At 32.7% G+C, this 20,884-nt stretch overlaps 1 protein-coding gene across 7 annotated transcripts; it reads right to left on the bottom strand.

Annotated features, from left to right (window-relative positions):
• Positions 1-660: 660 nt before the first annotated feature.
• Mical (Molecule interacting with CasL) lies at positions 661-20,881 on the bottom strand. Of its 7 annotated transcripts, none has more exons than XM_070655819.1 (27): positions 20,220-20,880; positions 17,886-18,216; positions 17,485-17,809; positions 16,993-17,351; positions 16,643-16,900; positions 16,149-16,351; positions 15,802-15,935; positions 15,416-15,663; positions 15,206-15,328; positions 14,828-15,019; positions 13,700-13,939; positions 12,755-12,896; positions 12,556-12,677; positions 12,283-12,507; positions 11,580-11,739; positions 11,335-11,498; positions 10,988-11,190; positions 10,726-10,907; positions 10,345-10,469; positions 6,299-6,902; positions 3,304-6,149; positions 3,056-3,200; positions 2,739-2,892; positions 2,446-2,555; positions 2,143-2,316; positions 1,902-2,016; positions 661-1,069 (listed from the first exon to the last, which is right to left on the bottom strand). In XM_070655819.1, the coding sequence occupies exons 2-27, from the start codon at positions 18,165-18,167 to the stop codon at positions 973-975; spliced, it is 7,932 nt and encodes a 2,643-aa protein (XP_070511920.1). In that variant the 5' UTR covers positions 18,168-18,216; positions 20,220-20,880; the 3' UTR covers positions 661-972. The 7 variants fall into 7 exon arrangements, 6 of the variants coding, with proteins under 6 accessions (XP_070511920.1, XP_070511922.1, XP_070511917.1 ...); XM_070655821.1 differs by having other exon boundaries at positions 12,283-12,486; XR_011545661.1 differs by lacking the exon at positions 661-1,069 and adding an exon at positions 1,128-1,362 and having other exon boundaries at positions 1,504-2,016; positions 20,220-20,881.
• Positions 20,882-20,884: the final 3 nt, after the last annotated feature.

The raw sequence follows: 20,884 nt of genomic DNA, 5'->3' as shown, positions 1-20,884 counted from the left end.
GCGGCGGCGGCGGCGGCGGCGGCGGCGGCGCAACGGCAAAACCGTTGAACGCGTAGTCGACAAATTGACGCCGGGCGACGCAAGCGACGCTGCGAGCGCGCGCATCTGCGCCGTCATTCACGATGAGCGCGTTGGTTCATTCCGGCGGTTGGCGCGATTATTGCACTGCTTCAGAGGATACTTTTTTTTTCATCTGCATATTATGAATTTTGCATGAATTTTCTTTCAAGTACTAGTTATTTATAAAATATATTGTCACGAGAACTTTTAAATTTTAAACAGTGGCAACTAATCGATTAAAGAGCACCCTTTGGTTAATTTAAACCCGCTATCATATCACTAGTTATCGGATTATATAAAATATTTTGCCCACGAAGCGTTAAATATTACACGTATCTCATAATTTTCACAACGATCAGAATCACATAATGACATATAATAAGTCGCACTTTTAAAAATAAAATTAATTTTATTTTGCTCGCGCGGATTTGTAAAGACATTTGTACAATTAAATCTAATTACTTATTTACGCTTAATATCATACTCGGCTAACATTTTTCATTAAAATCTCATGTTACAATTCCTTATATGTTGTGATGATGATTAGTAGGGTGTCATGTAGACAATTCAATTATGTGACAGTAAAGCAGATTTCATTAATTTCTTTATGTAAAAAATAAAAAGGTTTTTAATTATATTTGTAAAAAAGATATGTTTATTAAATATTTAATATCTTTAAAATGGGTAGAGATATTCTAGGCTTATACGAGTCTCCTACCTTTTTTTCCAATCTCCAATTCCTTTGCCATCTAAACTATTTACACATCTTCTGTGTGAATGTATGTATGTATGTATGTATATATGTATGTGTACGCGCGTGTATATGTACGTATGTATATATATAAAATTTTCTGGTGTTATTATGCGATAAAAAATTGTCGCAAAGAATGTATATACAGAAGCGTATCTTCATTAAACTGAATACTTAGGACCACATTTCTTTATTGGAGTTAATCTCAGGCCTTTAGCCAGCATTTGAGCTTCGAGGTCACGATCTTCATTCTGATACCTAAAAGAGAAATATATATATTTATATTAATTAAAAAAATATTATAAAACTTATTGGAATAATGTATAAAAAGATTTAAAAAAAAAATGTAAATGTCTTTCCTCCAAATAATTATTTTCCGAAACGCTCACGTTTGATCTGGCTTCTTTCAAAGAATTATTACATTTCTTTTTGAAAAATAAGCATTTTCATTTCATCACCTTATATTCTTCTCAACATATATAATTTCTTTATTCCTTTACTTTCTCATTGAAAAACTTTATGCCTATTCAAAACAAATCTAACATCTTTAACTACAATAAAAATAAATGTACAAGTAATTAAAAGCAAAAGTAAATAAATTCTGAATAATAAATTTAACAAATAATGCATTTGAATACAGGTACGAGACAACACGACAGTTCTTTTCATAAAAATCAGAGTACTGTACCTACCAAATTGCCATGCCATTTTCTCACACACACGTACACATTGAAGGCGTTATTTAAAATAACTTATTCAGGTTTGTGCAAAATATAAATTTAGTCATCCATTTTCTGTACAATTCAGTACGAAATATATGTATATCAAAAAAGCATGAGAATATTATCTTACAAAAACGTGCAACGTTCGTAAAAATTTCAAGAATTAAAAAAATACTAATAATTCCTGATAACAATTAATAAATATCTCCAATATGTAAACTGAGAAAATATAAACAAATAAAATTAATAATAATTTTAACATGTAAGATAAATATTCTGATTTATCAGCAGAAATACTGTAAATACGGGTATAACATGCATTTGTATGTGCAGAATTAATAGGTGCCAAGTACGATGATTTACACCACCTTTGTCGTTCTTCCTCCAACAGAGCTATTAAGGAATCCCTTTTTGCTACTATCTCCAACATTTCCGTCAAAATTTCTCCTTCCTTTTTAACGTCATCACTAGTCTTTTTATCATCTGAAAAATTATGTTATAATTTACAAAATGATATATTACGGCACTATATACTTTAATAAAAAAATTATTTTACACATTTACGCAAATAAATGCTAGCAGTTATTATCATTAGATTAAAACTAGTACCATCGTCAGCCAAACGTTCACGCAGTTCTTGTTGCAATCGTTCATGACGATCTTCCAACTGAACTTCTTGCGCACGAACTAAAAGTTCTTTTTCATATCGACGTAGTTCCGTACGTTCCTTCATAAGATCAAACCATTCTCGAAGTAAATCTGCTTCCTCGCGATTGGAAGAATCTAAATAAAATTATTTAATACTTTAGATTGTATTTCTCGTACTCGAGTATAGAAATATAAAATATTCAATTAATACATATCGGTTACTGTTTATCGGACTTGATTCTTTTTATTGAAATATGATATTACCTCCTTCACCACGTAGCGCTTTTTCGACACTTACGCCTCGGCTTTCCAATTCCTTTTGCTTTACTTCAGTTTCCTCCAGCTTTCTTTGTATTTCTTGAGCCATTCGTAATCTTTAAAATATATTAATACTTATGTCGTCAATTTAAAATTGCGTTTCTAATAGTACGTTTCTAACTAACACATTTATTATTATAAAATTATTTCTAATTATTATTTTTCTCTAAAAATTTATCTACTTGATATCATGTGTTGTTCTCCGCATTAAAATATAATTTTTATGTATTGCGTCTTACCTCTTTAGCTGCGCTTGTCTGGCTGCTTTTTTCGCAGTTTTCAATTTACGTGAAACACTGTTGCACGATTCTTCAGTTGCCGTAAATTTTTGCATGCACGACGCTGTTGTTGATAAAGCTGTTGTTTTAGTATCGTCATCTGATAAACTGTCATCTTAAAAAATTATTAAAGTACATAAAAATTAAAGTGTTACATTTTGTATTTCTTTTATATTATTAATATAATAATTTTTAAAAATACAAAACTGTAGCTTAGCTCATAAATATCTTTCTTTAATTCACAAATTATTACTCTTTTGCGTATAAAATGTATGTACCTGACACTTGAGTGGGGTATGCAGAATAGTTGAGCGGTGGCGGTGGTACTGGTGGGGGATTTTCGTTGACGAAATTTCCTATAAGCATATCCTCGCATACACTTTTAGGCCTCATGTCGCTCTTCGATGAGACAGTTTTGTCAATCTGCGTTTAATATACAAAAGACATGTCATATAATTTTATTTCAGAACTCACTTTGAATAATAATTATAATTATAACGATAACGATTGTAACAATAATACTTGCTTTTCCTTTTGATTTTGAAGTCAGTCGGAACATTGATAGCTTGTCCTTCTGAGTGGGCGATGGACTTGCGTCCTTCTTAAAGAAAAAGTCCGACACCGCTTGTATAATACTTTTTCTTCTTTCTGAATCTTTTTGTTTTTTCTTGTCTCTTTTAATAAAAGCTACATTGGAGTTATCCGAAAGTGAAAGACCTGCGGTATTTAACAATTCATCCATCGATTTCGCGCTAGCTGCTGGCAGTTTTTGAAAATTAATTTTCTTTGCAATGTTTTTTACATTATCAGTGCTCTTACTAATTTGTAATTTTGGCTCTGATTTATCGCTAAAATTATACGATTTAACGTCTCTTTCTGTCTTGGGCGTATCCTCCATCGAGAGTTGTCTCCGAGTCACTTTCATTCTTAATTCTTTAATTCTGTCTTCAGGACTTAAGCCTAAATCCTCGTCACTTTTCATTCTAGCTCGTTCTCGAGCGTCTTGTCTGGCCTTTTCGGCGGTCCTTCTAGCTTCTTCACTTCTCAATCTTGGTGGTGCAAGTGGTGTTTTAAAATCACTTTCTAGACTAGTAGTAATCGACTCATCCTCTGCCTTCTTTGGAACTTTTTCTTTGGCTTCTTGATTGGTCTGCTCACGACGGTACAAAGACAATGAAAGATTCGATTTGTTCGCTTCCCCGAAAGTTGTATGAATTGGACTGTTCACTGGCGATATTATAGAAGTAGGCACAAATTTATTACCAACGGAAGAAGCGTTAGGTAATGGCGGTTTAAGTGGTGATAACGCTGCAGTAAAAGATGAAGCTCTAGCAGCTCTTCGAGCCTTCTTTTCAGCTGACTTTTGTTTGTGAGCTTCGAGTTTATCCATCAACAAATCCTGAATAAGATCCTTTTGCTTCGATCGTTCCCTCGTAATCTCTTCAAGTTTTCTCGATGTTGCTGGTGAATTGACTCCGTTACTGTCTGCAGTTACACTCATGGTATCTTGACACTTGATCTCTTCGGCGATCATTTCCGCGGTACGTGTCTGTGCTAAGCTTTTCGAATTTTTTCGCTTTGATTTTCTTACATCGATAGAATCCTTGGCGTTACTAAATTCTGCGATTCTAGATTGCAATCTTTTTACATATTCCAAATAATCCGGATTGCTAGAATCCGCTTTGGTCGACTCCTCGCGCCTTTCCGTCGTTCCTACAGGAATTATAGATACCTGAGGATTAATTGGACTCGCAAGTACCGTGACAACTTCGCTAGTGGTCGTATCTTCCGCTGGCTCAACAAGTAACAAACTATCTTCGTCCATCGATTGCAGTAATTCTTTGTTAAAAGCTTCTGCCAATTGCTCTCGCTTCGCATTATCCTTAAATTTCCCTTCACTTTGTTCATCGACTGAAATTTCCGATTTTATCGACATTTTGCTTGTACTAGGTTCGTTTAATTTATCCATCACGTCCTCCATAGTAACTGGATCAATCTCAATCACATTGGCACCTTTGAAGCCTTCTTCCTCTTCCTCTTCACCATATGAATCATTTTCCATATCGAGTCTCGCTATCGGCGCGTCAGCGATTGATCGTCGTCCGTATGTGTTAATCGAAGTAGGAATAATATTAGAAATAGTCGTTTTAACATTTACAAACTCAATATAACCTCGATTTTTCAGCATTGCAATATTGGAAGCATCTTGAAGACTGTCATCCAATAGCGACTCGTTATCTGTATCCATATAATTAATATCGTCACCGTTAACTAACAATTTTGATGTATTATTGTTTGGGTACTCCTGATGAATTACCCGATCGATATTAAAATAGCTATGCTCCGTATCATCTTCCTTAGCAATTTTAGCGGAGGTACCAGATAACTTTGCATTATTCCTTCGTACAGTAATAAAACTAGGATCAATATCTAGTTCTACATCACGAAGATCGTCAGAGACCAAAGCCTCTCCATCGCGAGCCCATTCAGAAAACTCTGTCTCGGTGAACGCTGCAGTAGTAATGTCATTCTCCTCGGAATCATCTTGTTTGTTAGATATTGCTGAAACTTCAGAAGTAGGACTACTACAATTGCTCTTCTTGTTGTCGTCTTGCAAATCTAATCGTTCCATATTATTATTTACCATTTCGACCGTATGTGTATTATCAGTTGGATTGAGCAATCGATGATCTCGCAGGAAAGAAACTTCGATGGAATCTGGCTCAAAAGTTTGGCCGTCATCGCGATCGTAACGTTTGTTGTATCGATCAGCTCCTTCATCCAGTAAAAGATCGCCATCAGTGCTATGAATCCGTAACCTAGGCGGCGAAAGATTTACAGAAAGTTGATTATTCTCATCTGCTTCATTAGAATCGGAAGAAGATAATGAATCACTATCTATCTCAGAATCGTTTGAACTGCCCGATTGCTTGTTCTCGTGTTTTCTATTCCAATCTACTTGCGGTACGATAATCGACGTTTCGTGGAGAGGACTACGTGGTCTAAAACCATTATTTTCCTCCGTGTTGTTTGAGAAAATTTTCTCTGTATTTTGCGAATTTTTTGTATCTTCTACAACATTCTTCGCATTCAAATTATTAGTTTGCTGTACAAGCACTTGTCCATCAATTAACTTTTCATCTTTTATCGAAGACTCACTGCAGATATTGGGCGTTGTCTTTGATTTTAAAATACTAGATTCTTTTACTAAGTCAGGTAATTGCTGTGCTTTAGATGTTTCTATCAATGTCGTCGTTTTCGCAATGTCATTCGATGAATTTTGGCAGTGATCGGTTGACAAGTGTCGCGAAAATAAATTTGTAGGTGATAATGGAGAAAGCGGCGCATTGTTGGTTCGCAGTTTACTAGTACCTTGAAAAAAAAAAAAATACAATCATATGTATAAAAAAATGCTTTGTGAAAATAAAAGATTATTCTACCGAAAATTCCAAGTACTGAAAGTGACACTAAAGATGTCGCAAAATAATACAGAAATATTAAAAATATAAAAATAAAGATACCTTGAAGAAATGCTTGCATGGTCGGGCTAGGTTCCGGTGCCGGGTTTAATAATTTTTGATGCTGAGAAATTGCATCGGTAAAATTTCTTAACTTCGTGTCCACATTAGACGCCGAACCTGATTTTATGACGGAACCACCCAACGCTGATCCGCCTAATAAATAACGTTTTTTTAATTCTAAGGAGAGTCTCGATGCGATTCCGCCGGTCGAGTGAGTGCGGTTCAGAAGATAATCTCCTTTTCGTGGATTCAATAATGGCATGCAGTTATTTTTGTCGACAGAAGTCGGCACATTGCAATTCACTTCTTTGCTTTCTAATTTAGTTGTACGGTCTCTCAAAAACTGTTGGCTAATATCTTGCTGTTTTTTGTCTTGCGTTAGATTGCCATTGACTGAAGAGATTATTTTACTTTTCACCTGCACCTTCTTTGGTTCAACATAAGCGCCTCTCGTTTTCCGGACATAGGAATCATTGATGGTAATTTCGGGAATCTCGTGCTGCGTTGGAGTTGCTTCATCGTGCTCGAATTCAGAGTCAGTCGAAATTTCCGTTGCAGAATTTTCTACACTCTCCTCAGTTGACGCGTCTTCCGACGATATCACCTAAAAAACAAAATATATTAAATAAATAAAAATCATAATGTATAGCCGGTGATAAGCAAGTTTAGTTAATTAGTAAGGATCGAATAAAAAGTAAAAACAGAGACGCTATTCTAATGATTATGGTACATACGTGTCGATTGAATGTGTTATTTCTATAAATGATAATCTATTTATAAATCATTATTTCACTAAAGTTAATAAGTAGTGTCAAACTGCAGATTATAAAATCTGAGTTCTGAAAACCAATCGTGACACATGTAATAAAATATTGGCTGGTGGTAATTTCCGAGTGAATTAGTCTACGTTGGTGAGTGAACCGCTATTTTTTGGCAGGAGTAAATATTTAAATGAGTAAATAAATAAATAAAACACAAACAATTAATAATTTTCAGACATTGTTAATAATAAATTAGTTTAACTGCACTCCACTCTCACACAATAAAATGATTACCTTTTTCTTAATGCTCCTTAATTGGCCGATTAAAAACTAAAAGCCCCACCGTCGAAAATTAAAAAGTCAATCACCATCAGCCAAAATTTTTACTCATATCTTTGTTTGCTTTATTAATACATCTCACACAAATTTTCCCAATTTAATTAATTGCATAAAACTATATAATATTTATTAAAGATATATTAAGTTCTAAAGTTATATGAACGGCAAAATCATAAAACAGTAAATTTGTGTAATTATCAATACGAAAAATTACGAAATAAACATAACTAAAATATTTTCTGTAAAGTGTTATATCACAAAATATTTTAAAATATAAGTATCATATATCTTATTATGTTAACATTATGAAATTATGCATTTATCCTTTTTTGACTGATTATGACTAGAAATTAATTTTATAGATTCCTCAGGTTTATTAAACAAACTTGTACCATGATTAGTTTCTTGAGTTGACGATACATTCTTGTTCTGACTTTGTAATTTTGACGTACTAGCAACATTTCGATTTTCTGTTACCACGATATCTTTAGCATCTGTTACAACTCTCTCATTAGCATTTGAAATACTTGTCATGTCCCGATTTTGTAATTTTTTAGTATTTCGTCTTGATGGCTTTTCAACATTTATTAATGTAGTGTCATAATTTTGAATATTCTCACCATGTTTCGAAATTATCTCAACAGTTTTACCATGTAGACCATGTAACATATTTTCATCAGATGTCTGATCTTGACGTAGATCCTTGAAACTTTTTTTTATTAATTTTTTTCTTATTGGAATTTCAGGCGGAAAACGAAGGTCCGTCCGAGTATTATCAGAAATTGTTATATTAAGACTAGTTGGTGGTTTTTGAAAAGAATTAATATCACAAGACAAATTTTTTCGCTGAGGCCTCTTAGGAACTTCTTCAACACAACTTTGTACTGAATTATTATTTGTAGTTGTATCTTTAATGTCTGTATATGCACCTATTTTCTCAATAATTGTCGCATTCACTGCAGACACATTTTTACACATTGTATTTTTTATTTCCGACAATGATTTAGAGATATTATTGGTGATATTACTACTACCGAAACTTGGCGAAATATCCTCGTTTAAATTAGTATCACTTTTATGCAATCTACGTTTCATAAGTAATAAATTTTTACTCGATTCGTTATTTTTATCCAAGTCATCATTTAAAATATCAATTAACTCGTTACCTTGTTTTTCATCACTTTTGTTTATGTCACCACGATCGTTACATGTTAAAGCTAAATTATTGCAAGCTGTTTTCTCTTCGTTCAGTGATTTTAATTCCGACAAACAACCTATCTCACGGACATTTTCATTCTGTTCTTCAATTTCATTAAATTGTTGATCAATCATATCGATGTCTTTCTCACCCAAATCGCTTATTTCTTCGATATCAATTTTATTTTGTTCAATATCGACAGCGTTGGAACTTTTATTAAAATATTTAAGCATTTCCTCCGCATTTACTTTATTAGACAATTTGGGATTAATATGTAATTTTATCACTTCCATATTAGATGTGTCCTCAGCTTCTTCGCTCTGTATTGGTTGACCTTTCGAAATCTTTTTTCTATTCTCCGCGAAATATTTACTCATTTTTAACCGAGCATGTTCAATCGACAATGGTCGAAGACTATTTCCTGCAATTTTATTCTTTTCTTTTCTCTGTTTCAAATCGTGCTTTAACTTATCGAATGCATTGCAGCGAATATCAAAATTCGGAACACTGTGCGATTCCAAAGGAACCAATAACTTTGAAGTTTCCAAAGATAGTTCTTTAAACGGTATCTCTTGTGTCGGAGATGGTGATGTCACTGTTACTACTGGATATACTGATTCTTGTAATTCTTTCAGAGTAAGCGTTGGAGTTGTTGAATGTATGTCAACTTTTTTACCAGTAATATTGTTCAAATAAGTAGCATTATTATCATCATCAATAAGCCTAACGTTCATATTTTTGTTAATAAAATCCCTACTTTCATTAGTAACATTATTTTCACACTTAAATATTTTTATATCTTCGGATAAATTAGATTTCGAGTAATCTATCAAATCATCTAAGTGATCACTAACAGTTGAATTCCTATTGTGCAACATTTCTACCGATTGATAAATTTCTGATGATGAAGAAGATAAAGAACTTTTGCTTCCGTGCAAAGGAGATGTGATCGCATGTGACAAATTATCAGCATTTAAAATCGTTTCGCTATCGAAAACTTTGAAATCCTTGCTTGTTTCAGTGCAAGGTATAGTATCTGCAACTGTAATTTTTGCAACCTCTTCTGAATCACCTTCCATATAATCGTATTTCGCCGAGTCTTCTTTTAAATTATTTGTAGATAAATCTAATGAATTCTTAAGTAACAAATTTTTACTCAAATCATTACTAACGTTAACGTTGAAATTAACAGAATTTGATATAAGATTTTTTATGCCGACATTAGAAATGTCATTTTGCAAACTGTTGTCAATTTGGTTATCTGATCTGTGTAAATCTAATCGAATATTTTCGTCCACAAAACTTTCGTATTCAGCAGAATTACAATCTTCTTTGTCTACGTTATTAAGAGAAATATTTGTTAAAAAAATCAACGAATTATTTGATGGATTCAAAATATTATCATTACTATGATTTGATGTTGGAAGAGACATTGAATCGGCCGCATAAATTACATTTTCAGAAACTTGTGAATTAACATTAACAAGAGATGCACCATTTTTATCAGCAGAAGTCACATTGTCTTGATCGTGTATATTCTCAGTTAAATCAGATTTAACTGAGGTATTAGAAGGTAATGCTGTCTCGTTGGAGAATTTTAGCAGTTCTCCACAAGCATTTTTGTCGGATGATAGCTCACTATCATTTGTATTCGCGTTGGACATTGGGGCCGATGTTATTTTAGATTCAAAAGAAATAAATGATTCTTGAACTATAGCGGGATCTATAAAATCTTGAGAATGCTTCACCTCTGTTTCCGAACCAGTATCGGTATCAGAGCTACGTGGTGGCACCTTCAACCATACTTCTTGCTTCCGAAGCTCTCGTGCGCGTACGTCTTCCTCGTCCTCGGTCGCAGTACCACTTTCGTCATCTAACACAAAAACCAAGAAATATGTTGAAATATAACTACCATATAATGTAAATTGGAGAATTTTTCTTAAATTATCGCACGTTCTGTTGTTTCCACCTCAACTTTTCAAGCTATTAAAAATAAAATAAACTTATAAAAATTATGTCATATACAATAAGAAAAGATGATAAAGTTAATATACACATTGTTAAACAAAAGTTTTGTGCATACATACATACATACATACATATACTTTAATATATATTTTAAATAATACCTTCACTAGTGTATTCATCGCTAGAATCTTCATATTCATTGCTACCAGTGTCAGATTGTCCGACTGTAGCATGCGGATGTGAATAGCGCAATGTCCAATTTTTAGCCAGTTCGAGTGTTCCTTCGGTCGTTAGTGGTTGATCTATAGCTTCCTCAAACACTTCATTATCCTCATCAGAATCGCTATAAAACAACCAATAATAATGTAAACATTATCACGATTAAATATTTGAATTACACATATAGATATATTATGTATTTACCTCATATCCGAAATATCATCACTCGATCCCATTTCTGCAGTAGAAGCACCAAAATTTCTGTCTGTCCATTCATCTTCATCCATTTGACTATGGCCTTCCTCAGGATCTGATATTTCTGCTAGATTTTCAAATTCAATTCTCTCAGGAGTTTGACCACGATCGAGTAAATCGAGTCCGACAATTCCTTCTAAAGATGTCTTGGCCTGAAAGTATATGTATGTTATACTTTTATGTAAAAGTTTTTCAATTTTTAAAATATTTCTAAAAATCCTACAAAAAAGTCGTTTTAGTGACTATTTTCTGTCTCAATGGTGTTTACACATTTTATATTACATAAATTTCTGTACCTTATCTGGTGTTTTTAATATAGCCGCGGCATTAGATACATTTTCTTTATTCACCAAGTTAATCTTCTTTTTTTCAGCTCTAGTTTTCATCGTTCCCGATAATCCAAAGTGTTGTGTGCAGTAAAACCGTCCTCCGTTTTTTTCACGATCAAATGTATGATTTCCTATAAAATAAAAACATTAACAGTAATATAAGTTATAAGATAAAAAATAATTATAAAATATTATAAAGTACTAAATATTACCTATTCTTAATGAGATGGAACAGTATTCACATCGAAAACAGCCGCGATGAAAGAATTTACCCTCTGCGCTAAGTCTTTCCATAAGGTAGACTCTTTTATTACAAAAATGGCACACCTCTGAACCTCCTTGCACAGGTAGCACAATTGTAGGCTTAGTGTTCTATACAAAAATAATTTGTACAATTCGATGTAATAATTATTAATACCATTATTTAATATAATTATTTTAAAAATTCTCGTTATATTTATATTAATAATTGTGTTACTTTTATAACGTTTAATACGACATATACACGTAGGTGATAATATTACAAATGGTTAGTTTAAAAAGCCAAAATTATTTTATATACTTATTAAATTTCCAAAGTAGTGCGTAAACTATAAACTTATGTGCACATAATTAAAATTATTAATGACAAATTAAGAAGGTTATCTAACGCAATATTGTATCGAATTCTTAACAAAATTTGATATGTAAATTGTGATCCCAACGTTAAACACAATTATAAATCTATTTGAGAATGGGAAACCTTTTAATTTAACTTTTCTGTACCTTCTCTTCTGTAATCGAGTAGAATTTTTCACTTCTTTTAAGATAATAATAGAAGTATAAGACACCAACGAGTCACCGATACATCACAGACAATAAAATTTTAATATTCATCGACCATTTCCTTATGGAGATCATAAAATTCGTATTTACCGATTTTTGCAGTTTGGGCTCCGCATCCTGACTTTTATTCGAAAATTGCTCAGCCATAGCTGAAACTTTATTATATCCGAGCGCGCTACCTTCCCGGATCTTCTTGCCTATATTCTTCAGGGTATTGTCTATGTCAGCGTACTTACTGTAGTTATCCTTTTGATCGTTGCCTCGTTTCTCCATCTTGATCTGCCGAGCTAAAAACTGAATGAAACATATACACATCTGAAAAAGTGCGAGATCGTCAGTGCTATTAAGCGTTTCTTTGCCAACCTGCTCGCGACTCCACTTCGGCACCTTTTCTACACGTTCGTGACGAACGCCGCGGCCCATCTTATTTTCCTCGATCTTCTTTTCGATTTCTTTCACGTTCCAATCACTCTTTTCAATTTTACCTATGTAACGTATTTGTAACGTATAATAAAGAAATAACTGTACTAAAATTAGATGAAAGTAAACAATTTTTACTAACCGATAGCACGTAAAAGGTCTTTAGGTTTCTTTTCGGAAGATGTTGCTCCTTTTAATTTATCTTCGAAATCTTTTATCCGTCCTGAAAATTCCTCGTCTACACTATTTCTCCGATAACCAATGTGCATTTTAGGTTGTCTATCCTAGGGATAATTAATAAATTAGTAGAAATCTCTTACAAGCAAACGATTATTAATTAGTGTCAGTATTAAACAATGCAAGCAAAAATTACGAACATTTTACAAAATACATAAACATGTAGGATTACTTGAAAGATACATATAACAGTAATAAGACAGATATATTTTAAAATTAAACAATCAAGGTTTTCATCATTTTTAACTTATTTTTTCAAACTCCAATACAATTGATACGCAATTTAATCAATTAATTTTTATAAACATTATTATATTCTTATTTTTTTATTTTATAATGCTTTTTTTTTTTTTTTTTTTTTTTTTTATTATTAAACGCCAGTTGCACAAGTGCGATAGTAGCAAGTGTAAGAGCAAATGCAGTATAATTCCTTGTACAAAAGATAATTCTATCAGAAATCTTACTAAACAAGCATGTTAATTAACAATAGCCGACAATGTATGCAATTATCAAACAAGTTTAGTAATAAATGTATTAACGCTTTTATTTTCTCATTACAATCATATTAAAAATCAACGTCGAAAAATATTTTCCCTAAACAAAAATCTAAATAAAAAAAATAAAAAAAAAAAAATTTCCTTACGTATGCCATGATTTAATATGAATGCAGTGAGACAAAGAAATATTTGATAAAATAAAACTCATTATATTATCATTATATTGACAAGTACTTTTAAATAGAAACAATATGCTGTTATTTTGCACATCAGAAAATACAAGCCTTTCGTCGTTAGATAGAAAAAAAAAAAATATATAGTCAAACACTTGTATTCATCAGTCTCTAGCTTACTGGGTAAAGTATTTTCTGCTCTAAATCTTTTACTCTATCCTTGAAATCAGGTGCAGTTTGACGGTACAAAAAAATCGAATAATCTTCAAAGGGCTCATCTTTCTCGCGTTTTGCGTTGGCTTGCAGCATCTGCATACTTTTGTAGAATTGCTGAGTCGCCATCTTTCGCAAGTATTGCCGCTTCTTCATGCGCTCAGTTCGATGCTTCTCAATTTCATCGAGTCTTTTCAGCCTTTCATCCTTTATTTACGAGTTTACGATTATCATTAGTCACGCGATCAATTAATTGTAAGTGCTGTTCTGTTTCTAGTGACGATCCAAATATTGAAATATTTCATTGCAGCAAAGCAACTATTATAATTCAAATTATGCGAGAAAGCATGAAGCAGCGACGGAATAAGAAATGCGAGAATCTCTTTCGAAATCGTAAATGTTGAACATTCTTAATTAAAAATCATGTTTAATGTATAAAAATAAAGAGTAATTGCAAAGCTATGTATAAAGAAAAAAAATTGGCCAGTTAAGTTTCGATTTATTCAACTACTGTTGCTAACGTAATTCTAAATTTATTTAAACATAATAAACTACGTTATTTAGTAATGTATTTAGCCATAATTTGCATAAAAACAATGAAAGATTTAACATTTCTGGCATTTCTAAGAAATTTAAAAAATTTTACTCCACGATTTATGAAATAGCCATTATATTAACATAAGATTGTATAAAATATTTAATAATATAACCGATAATCTGGATTTATTTCCTTTTATGATGAATTACGCGCATTCAGTACATCCGATTCTTCTCCAAGTACAGTAAAGGTAAGTCCAACAAATACGATTAACAATGATACGAATATCCCGCGACATATAATAGCTTCGACCTTCTGCCACTGTGACTACATAAGATATAAGCATTTCAGTCTTTCTAAAAATTAATAATTGCATATGGCTTGCAATATTGTTAAGTTAAATTTAATTTAATGTAAAAAAAAGTTTAATTTTGTTTTTAAACAATTACATAACTAATTTTTTTGGAAAACTTAAATGTTCTTGCCATTGCATGTAATGCTTAAAGAAATATCGATTATGTTAAACTGTAAATAAGTAAAAAATTTATTCTGCTTACCATTGTTGCGCCTACTTTTTCGGTACTTCGCCTCTTTCGTGAACGTCGACTGACTGTATTGTCCTTTTTGTCCACGTGCATATTTTCATTAGCATGTCGTGAGCGTAAGTGTCGTGGTTTCGTAACCTTTTCTTCAGATGTACATTGTTTCAATTGTTTTAGATGCGCAGTAGATTCCTCCGCTTCTGGTTCCTATTTCAATAAATAGCACTTAAATTCATAATTATCTTAATGTACGGCAGTCTTATTCGTACAAGTATCTTGTAAAACTTTTAGAAAAGTCATGATAATTAATTCAAAATAATGTAGTGTAAAACAAAATTAATAAAATAAAAAAAAAATTTGCAAATACATAATAATTATTGTTAATCTTCTTACTAATTTTGGATGTTTGATGTGTGGAATTTCGCCTCTAAAAGCTTCATATATTTGAGTTAAGTAAGAAAACATGGCAAGTGTATCAGGAACATCGCATTTAACCATTTCTTCTCCTGTCATTATCTGTAAAAGCATAATTTTGTTTATTTACTATTTAAATCCACGATTAATAATATTAGAGCAAAAACCTAAAAAATACGATATGCTTACTGGTAATATATTATATTCCTTTTCTAATATATCAAAGGCGAGTTGATTGTTCTTCACTGTATCTTTTGCGTTTAGGCTATAAAAATCTATTAAATCTGGACGGTATCTATGAACGATTGCACAAATAGCTAAGCCATCCTTAAAAGAGGCACCCATATCTTCGATGTGAACTTTATCATACAATGCAACTTGCTTTTGTAGCCAGCGCAATAATATGTCTGGATGTACTTGAATATCAGCTCTCATTTCTATACAAAAATGCATTTTTATAAAAATAAATGTTTTTAAAATTAATATTACGTTAAAAATTAAAAAACTACAAAAATTGATTTTTAAGAAATTAATTTTAATGTAATAAAAAAAAGGTAAAGTATCAATAAACTTACCACGTCGTCTTCGTTTCTTTGGAATATCGATCTCGGACTGTATCGTAGATTGTTTAACGCTTTCAGGATCATCTGTGTCAAGAAGACTGCGCACTTGTATTGAAGTTACAGAACGTACATTAAGATTTGGATACCTTAAAAGAAAAATATAAAAATTTTTTAATATTAAATTATTTTTCAATTATTTTGCAAGACGAGGCAAAAAAGACAAGGCAAATAAATTACTATAAAACAAATTTGGTTTTCAAATTTACAGCAGACCATTTAAAAAGCATTTTATGACTAAAATACGTCTTTTAAAAATTTATTACTCTAATAAATCTAATTCGATTATAATTTATATTTACCTGGTGTGAGGATCCAAGGTGTATGCAGCATAATCTCTATTTAAATTTTCTGGTGTTGTTTGTCCTAATAGTCTGTATATGGACTCACGCTCTGCAATTACTTCTAACGGCGGCAATGAAGCGCCCCAACCTTTAATTGTCCATCCTGCATCCAGAGAGCTCAAAAATCCTCTCGCACAACCAGAGCCGGTAGGCCAAAATGGCTATAATCATTTTTATTTTTATTTTTTTATTAAAGAAAAAATAAAATAAGAAGTGCTAAAATTAAACTAATTTAAAAATCAAAGAAATAAACACTGAAAGTAATAATAAAATTAAAAAACCAATAATAATAAAAAAAAAAAAAAAATTATTGATATTCTTATTATATACATTTTTTATTTTAAAGAATCATTCATAGGGTATATTGAATAAAATTTATTTAAATTTAACTACTTAATAAATTCCAGATTTCACAAAATAATTTCAAAATGTGAAAAGTATATATTATTTACCTCTAATAGGCTGTCGCCTACAAGGATCATGAGTAATCTATGACCGTGACGCTCCATCACGCGACTTGCATTTTCTGCTGCGTACATCGAAGTAAAGTCGAACATAGCTACATCCGGTTGACCGTAATGATTTACCGCAAATTCCATATCCATCATTTGATATTCTGTTGAGAATTCTGCCGCTTCTCGCGCGTATAACATTAACGCTTCGCGATCCACATTTTCTTTCGCGAGTAGCTTTGCAGTGTCAGCATGATCCTAAAAATCGATAACAATTAGCTTCAATTAAAATTTTGAAAGTAATTAGAAATAATTAGACATATTTTTAAATTATAGTTTTGTATTATTACCCGCAGGATAACTCCTTTGTCGATTAAACTATGTTTCTTGGCAGTCATAACGAAATAATGTGTGTCATCTTTATAATATACGATATTTTCCAAATCGATACCTGTTTCTTGATATAACTCTTTAAAAAACTTTTGATTAAAAATAAAGGCAACACCGCTGATCTCTTCTACACGAGCTTCTGCCTCGGTTCGTTTGTTTATAAAATTTGCTGTGATAGCGATGGCTAGTTTTCCTCGAAATTCTTTTCGTTTAAAACCTTCCAAAGTATTTCTCTTGCCATCAGCTCCAATTAACACGTCAAACTCGTATTGTGAGACAGGATGATCAGCTGGCGAAGTTTTTGCTCTCCAACCAATTTCTAAAAACATTAAAAGGAAAATATTAATAAGAAAATTCTGTAAGTAATATTATTAATTAAGAATAAATAATTACGTGTTAAAAAAAAATAAAGAGAAAAAAAAAAAAACATTTTAACATCAATTATTACTTACTGCCGTCTTCCTGATTATCCGGTGGTTGAATTAGAGAATCAAAGCTTACATTCTCGTGAAACTCGACACCAAGAATCAGAGCAACCTTTAATAAAATACACTGCAGCTGGCGAATGCTTATATGATCTATAGAACCTGCGCAAAATTTTCCGAAAAATTTCTTCGCTCCCAAACCACGTAAATCATGGATGACGAAAGGCCACAAATGTAAAACATTATTTCGAGACATGCGGTCCCTTTTCTCCACCACAACGACTTTGGCTCCCAATAATTGCGCTTCTATGGCTGTACGGAGACCACATGGACCACCGCCGATAATCAAAACCTAATATATGTATTTTACTTTTAAAATTTTATTCATTGCTTGAATTGATAAATAAGAATCAAGAAAATAAACTCACCCTCGTATTTGGGCATACTTTGCCACGATTGTAACACTTGTGATTTGCTCGCTGATCAAATTTTTTCCACAGAGCTTGCGCTTTCCATGATCGTAATTTCGTTTTTAACTTTGGATAAAACTGATTAATGACGTTTGGTCGGATTTTCAGCAATTCGCACAGTTGTCGGTAGTAGCCAAGAATAGATTTCAACGTAGTGGCGTTGCAAAACTGGTCGAAAATCTCGCTGGCTAACGCCACCTCCGGTGAGTTAGCCGGTTGCTTTTTGCCGATTTGATCCATAGTGAGCTTTGAGGCTTTACTTTCACAATAACTCGTCAGTTGTCATCATCTGCAAAAAGTATTTCATAATTATATTAGTTTTTCTTTTATCAATACTATTACATAAAAAAAATCAATATCATATAATAGATTTCTATCTGCAGGCGTTTTCAGAATTAAAGATAAAAGAGATTAAACGTTATCTCTGTTTTTTTTTTTTTGAAAAACCTATTTGCCTTACCATTGTCTTTATCACAATATTACAGATGTAATAAAACATTTATAGAAAAATTGATTGAAAAAAAATCCGAGGATAAATAGAGAGAGAGAGCAAAGAACACTGAAATAAATGTTATATTTTTTTGTCTCTCGTACATTTAGCGAAAAGCATGCCGGGCATAAACGAATCATCCATCTCATTATCGATTCCATCGAAATGCGATGACTCTCGCTTATTCGCGGCACGTCTTTACGAACAACCGTAATACTCTGCATCGAAGGTGCCGATAGTCTGCGATGTTCTTCTCCGGTTCGTTGAACTTACTAGTCTGATAACTTTGTAGCTCGTCGCATGCATTCGCTCAACATTTCGCCAAAGGAAAAACGGAAAACTTTCTCATATATTTCCGGAGGAAGTGAGCTCACAAACAGATCTTATTTTTATTTGTTCTTTTATTTTAATTCAATGACGAAAACAGAGAAAACGTTCCGAAAACGTGCAAAAGAAACCTATATTTTTGTAATATATTAAAAAATTTGTTTCAGTTCGTTAAATACATCTAATTAAATTGAAAGATGCTACCTGAAAGAGAGAAAGTGATTAAAAATTTGTTGGAAATACTTTACTGAAATTAAATTATACAAGAAATTATACAAGAAAGCACATCAGATATCTTTTTGCATAACAAGAAAGCATTTCACTTATTTATTATCGTCACTGATTAAGAAAAAAGAACAATAATTAACGCAGTTAATTAATGACCAACGATAAAAGCGCTTTGTTGTATTATTATTTTTTATAACACATGACAAAGTATTTTTATTGTCATCGGTTAATTACAAAAATAATATGTGACAAAGTGTTTTTTATTCTCAATGGCTCGTCTTAGAAATGAGTCAATTAACTTGGCTATGGCATAAAGCATGTTCATTGTGTATCACTAACTCTCAATATGTCGCTATATATAGCATTAAAAGATACCGACTTGTCAAGTATTAATATTTCTTAAAATAATTATTTTCAATCTTTGTTCAACTTTTATAACATAACAAGATTTCAATGATTTATCTTATCCGTAAATACAATGCCTGTATTTATACTTTAGATATATGATTGCTCTCTTTTAATATGTGCTGTTCAACATACCAAAACAAGTTCTTAATGTCATACATAAAGATAAAAATAAAGATGTATATTTCAAGCAGCGTATTGAATTTTACTTTTAAGGAAAAATAATTAAGAAAGTATCAGAAAAGTCAGTACGATTCCATTTAAAAAGATAGGGTGACTCATATCTGGCAAGCAACTCCACCTAGAATAAAACTGCGCTGTATCTATCTTCTCCAAATAAAGAATATTTTAAATCTGTCACATTATTTTTTTTGGATTCTACATTACTTTAAAAAATAATTCTACAAATAAATATTAAAACAGGATGCTACATTTAATTTTTATTTGCAATAGACTTGATGCTTTGACTGACAAGTTAAGAATTATTTTGATATTATATTTTCGCAAAAACTCGAGTTAAATAATTTTTTTTCATCAATATTAAATGAACATTCAGATATATTTAGAGACAAGTCACACGCACACACACGTCTCTCTCTCTCTCTCTCTCTCTCTCTAGGCAAGCATATATATCGCTGGCATAATTTAATTCCCAATGGTGATGCGAAATAGGTATACCCAAATTTTACGTGCGTATAAATAAGCCTACTCGTGTGCCCATATACAAACCACTTGAATATTAAAGCGCATAAGAGAAGAATCTACTTCTCTATATACACCCACGTCACGTCATCCATGTGATATACATGTAGAGAGATGTGCGTACGTACGTACGTACTTACTTGTATGTATGAAGGGCTGCGTCACGCTGCGTACAATGTCGTGTGACGATACGTCGAGACTGCGCTCTCGTAGAGAGATCCCAGGAGCGCGTTTCCGTAGAATCTCTTTTCCTTTTTATGGCTCGCACTCACATCGCACAAAGCACGCAAACACGCAACGGGGCAGGAGGGTGAGCGATTAAAGAGAGTTGGGGAGGCTTCGGGTGTGACGCTCACGCGCCACGGAAACATCGGAGTTCCATCGCTCACACGACGCCCAGTCGACCTATTTCGACTGGCACGCGATGCAACTCACCACGGATCCACCGCTGTCCATTCCCCGTAGTCCAGTCGGCCTGGCTCGACGTGTCCGACTGTACAGCACGTACTAAACTAAACACCACGTACTGCACACGTCAAGTCACAACCAGTTGTAACTCCTGGCTCGTGACTGGACTCCGGGATACATCCGCGATGCACCGAGCAGTGGCGACATCCACGACCACACGCTAAACACCATGCCGACGACCAGGCCCCGAGCCCGAGAAACATTCTACGATGTTATTTACACTTGTTACAGTATTCCGCACACTTATCCGACTTATCGCAATTACTTGTAATTACAATAATGTCTATGCCTGTCCCTCGGGGAGCGAAACACTTTCATACGCTGCCTCCTCCTTATA

The sequence above is a fragment of the Cardiocondyla obscurior genome, linkage group LG04 (genome assembly GCF_019399895.1).
Source record: "Cardiocondyla obscurior isolate alpha-2009 linkage group LG04, Cobs3.1, whole genome shotgun sequence".
In the NCBI taxonomy this organism is placed as follows: domain Eukaryota; kingdom Metazoa; phylum Arthropoda; class Insecta; order Hymenoptera; family Formicidae; genus Cardiocondyla; species Cardiocondyla obscurior.
The sequence above is the reverse complement of the archived record's forward strand: the minus strand, read 5'-3'. Positions and strand labels throughout refer to the sequence as shown.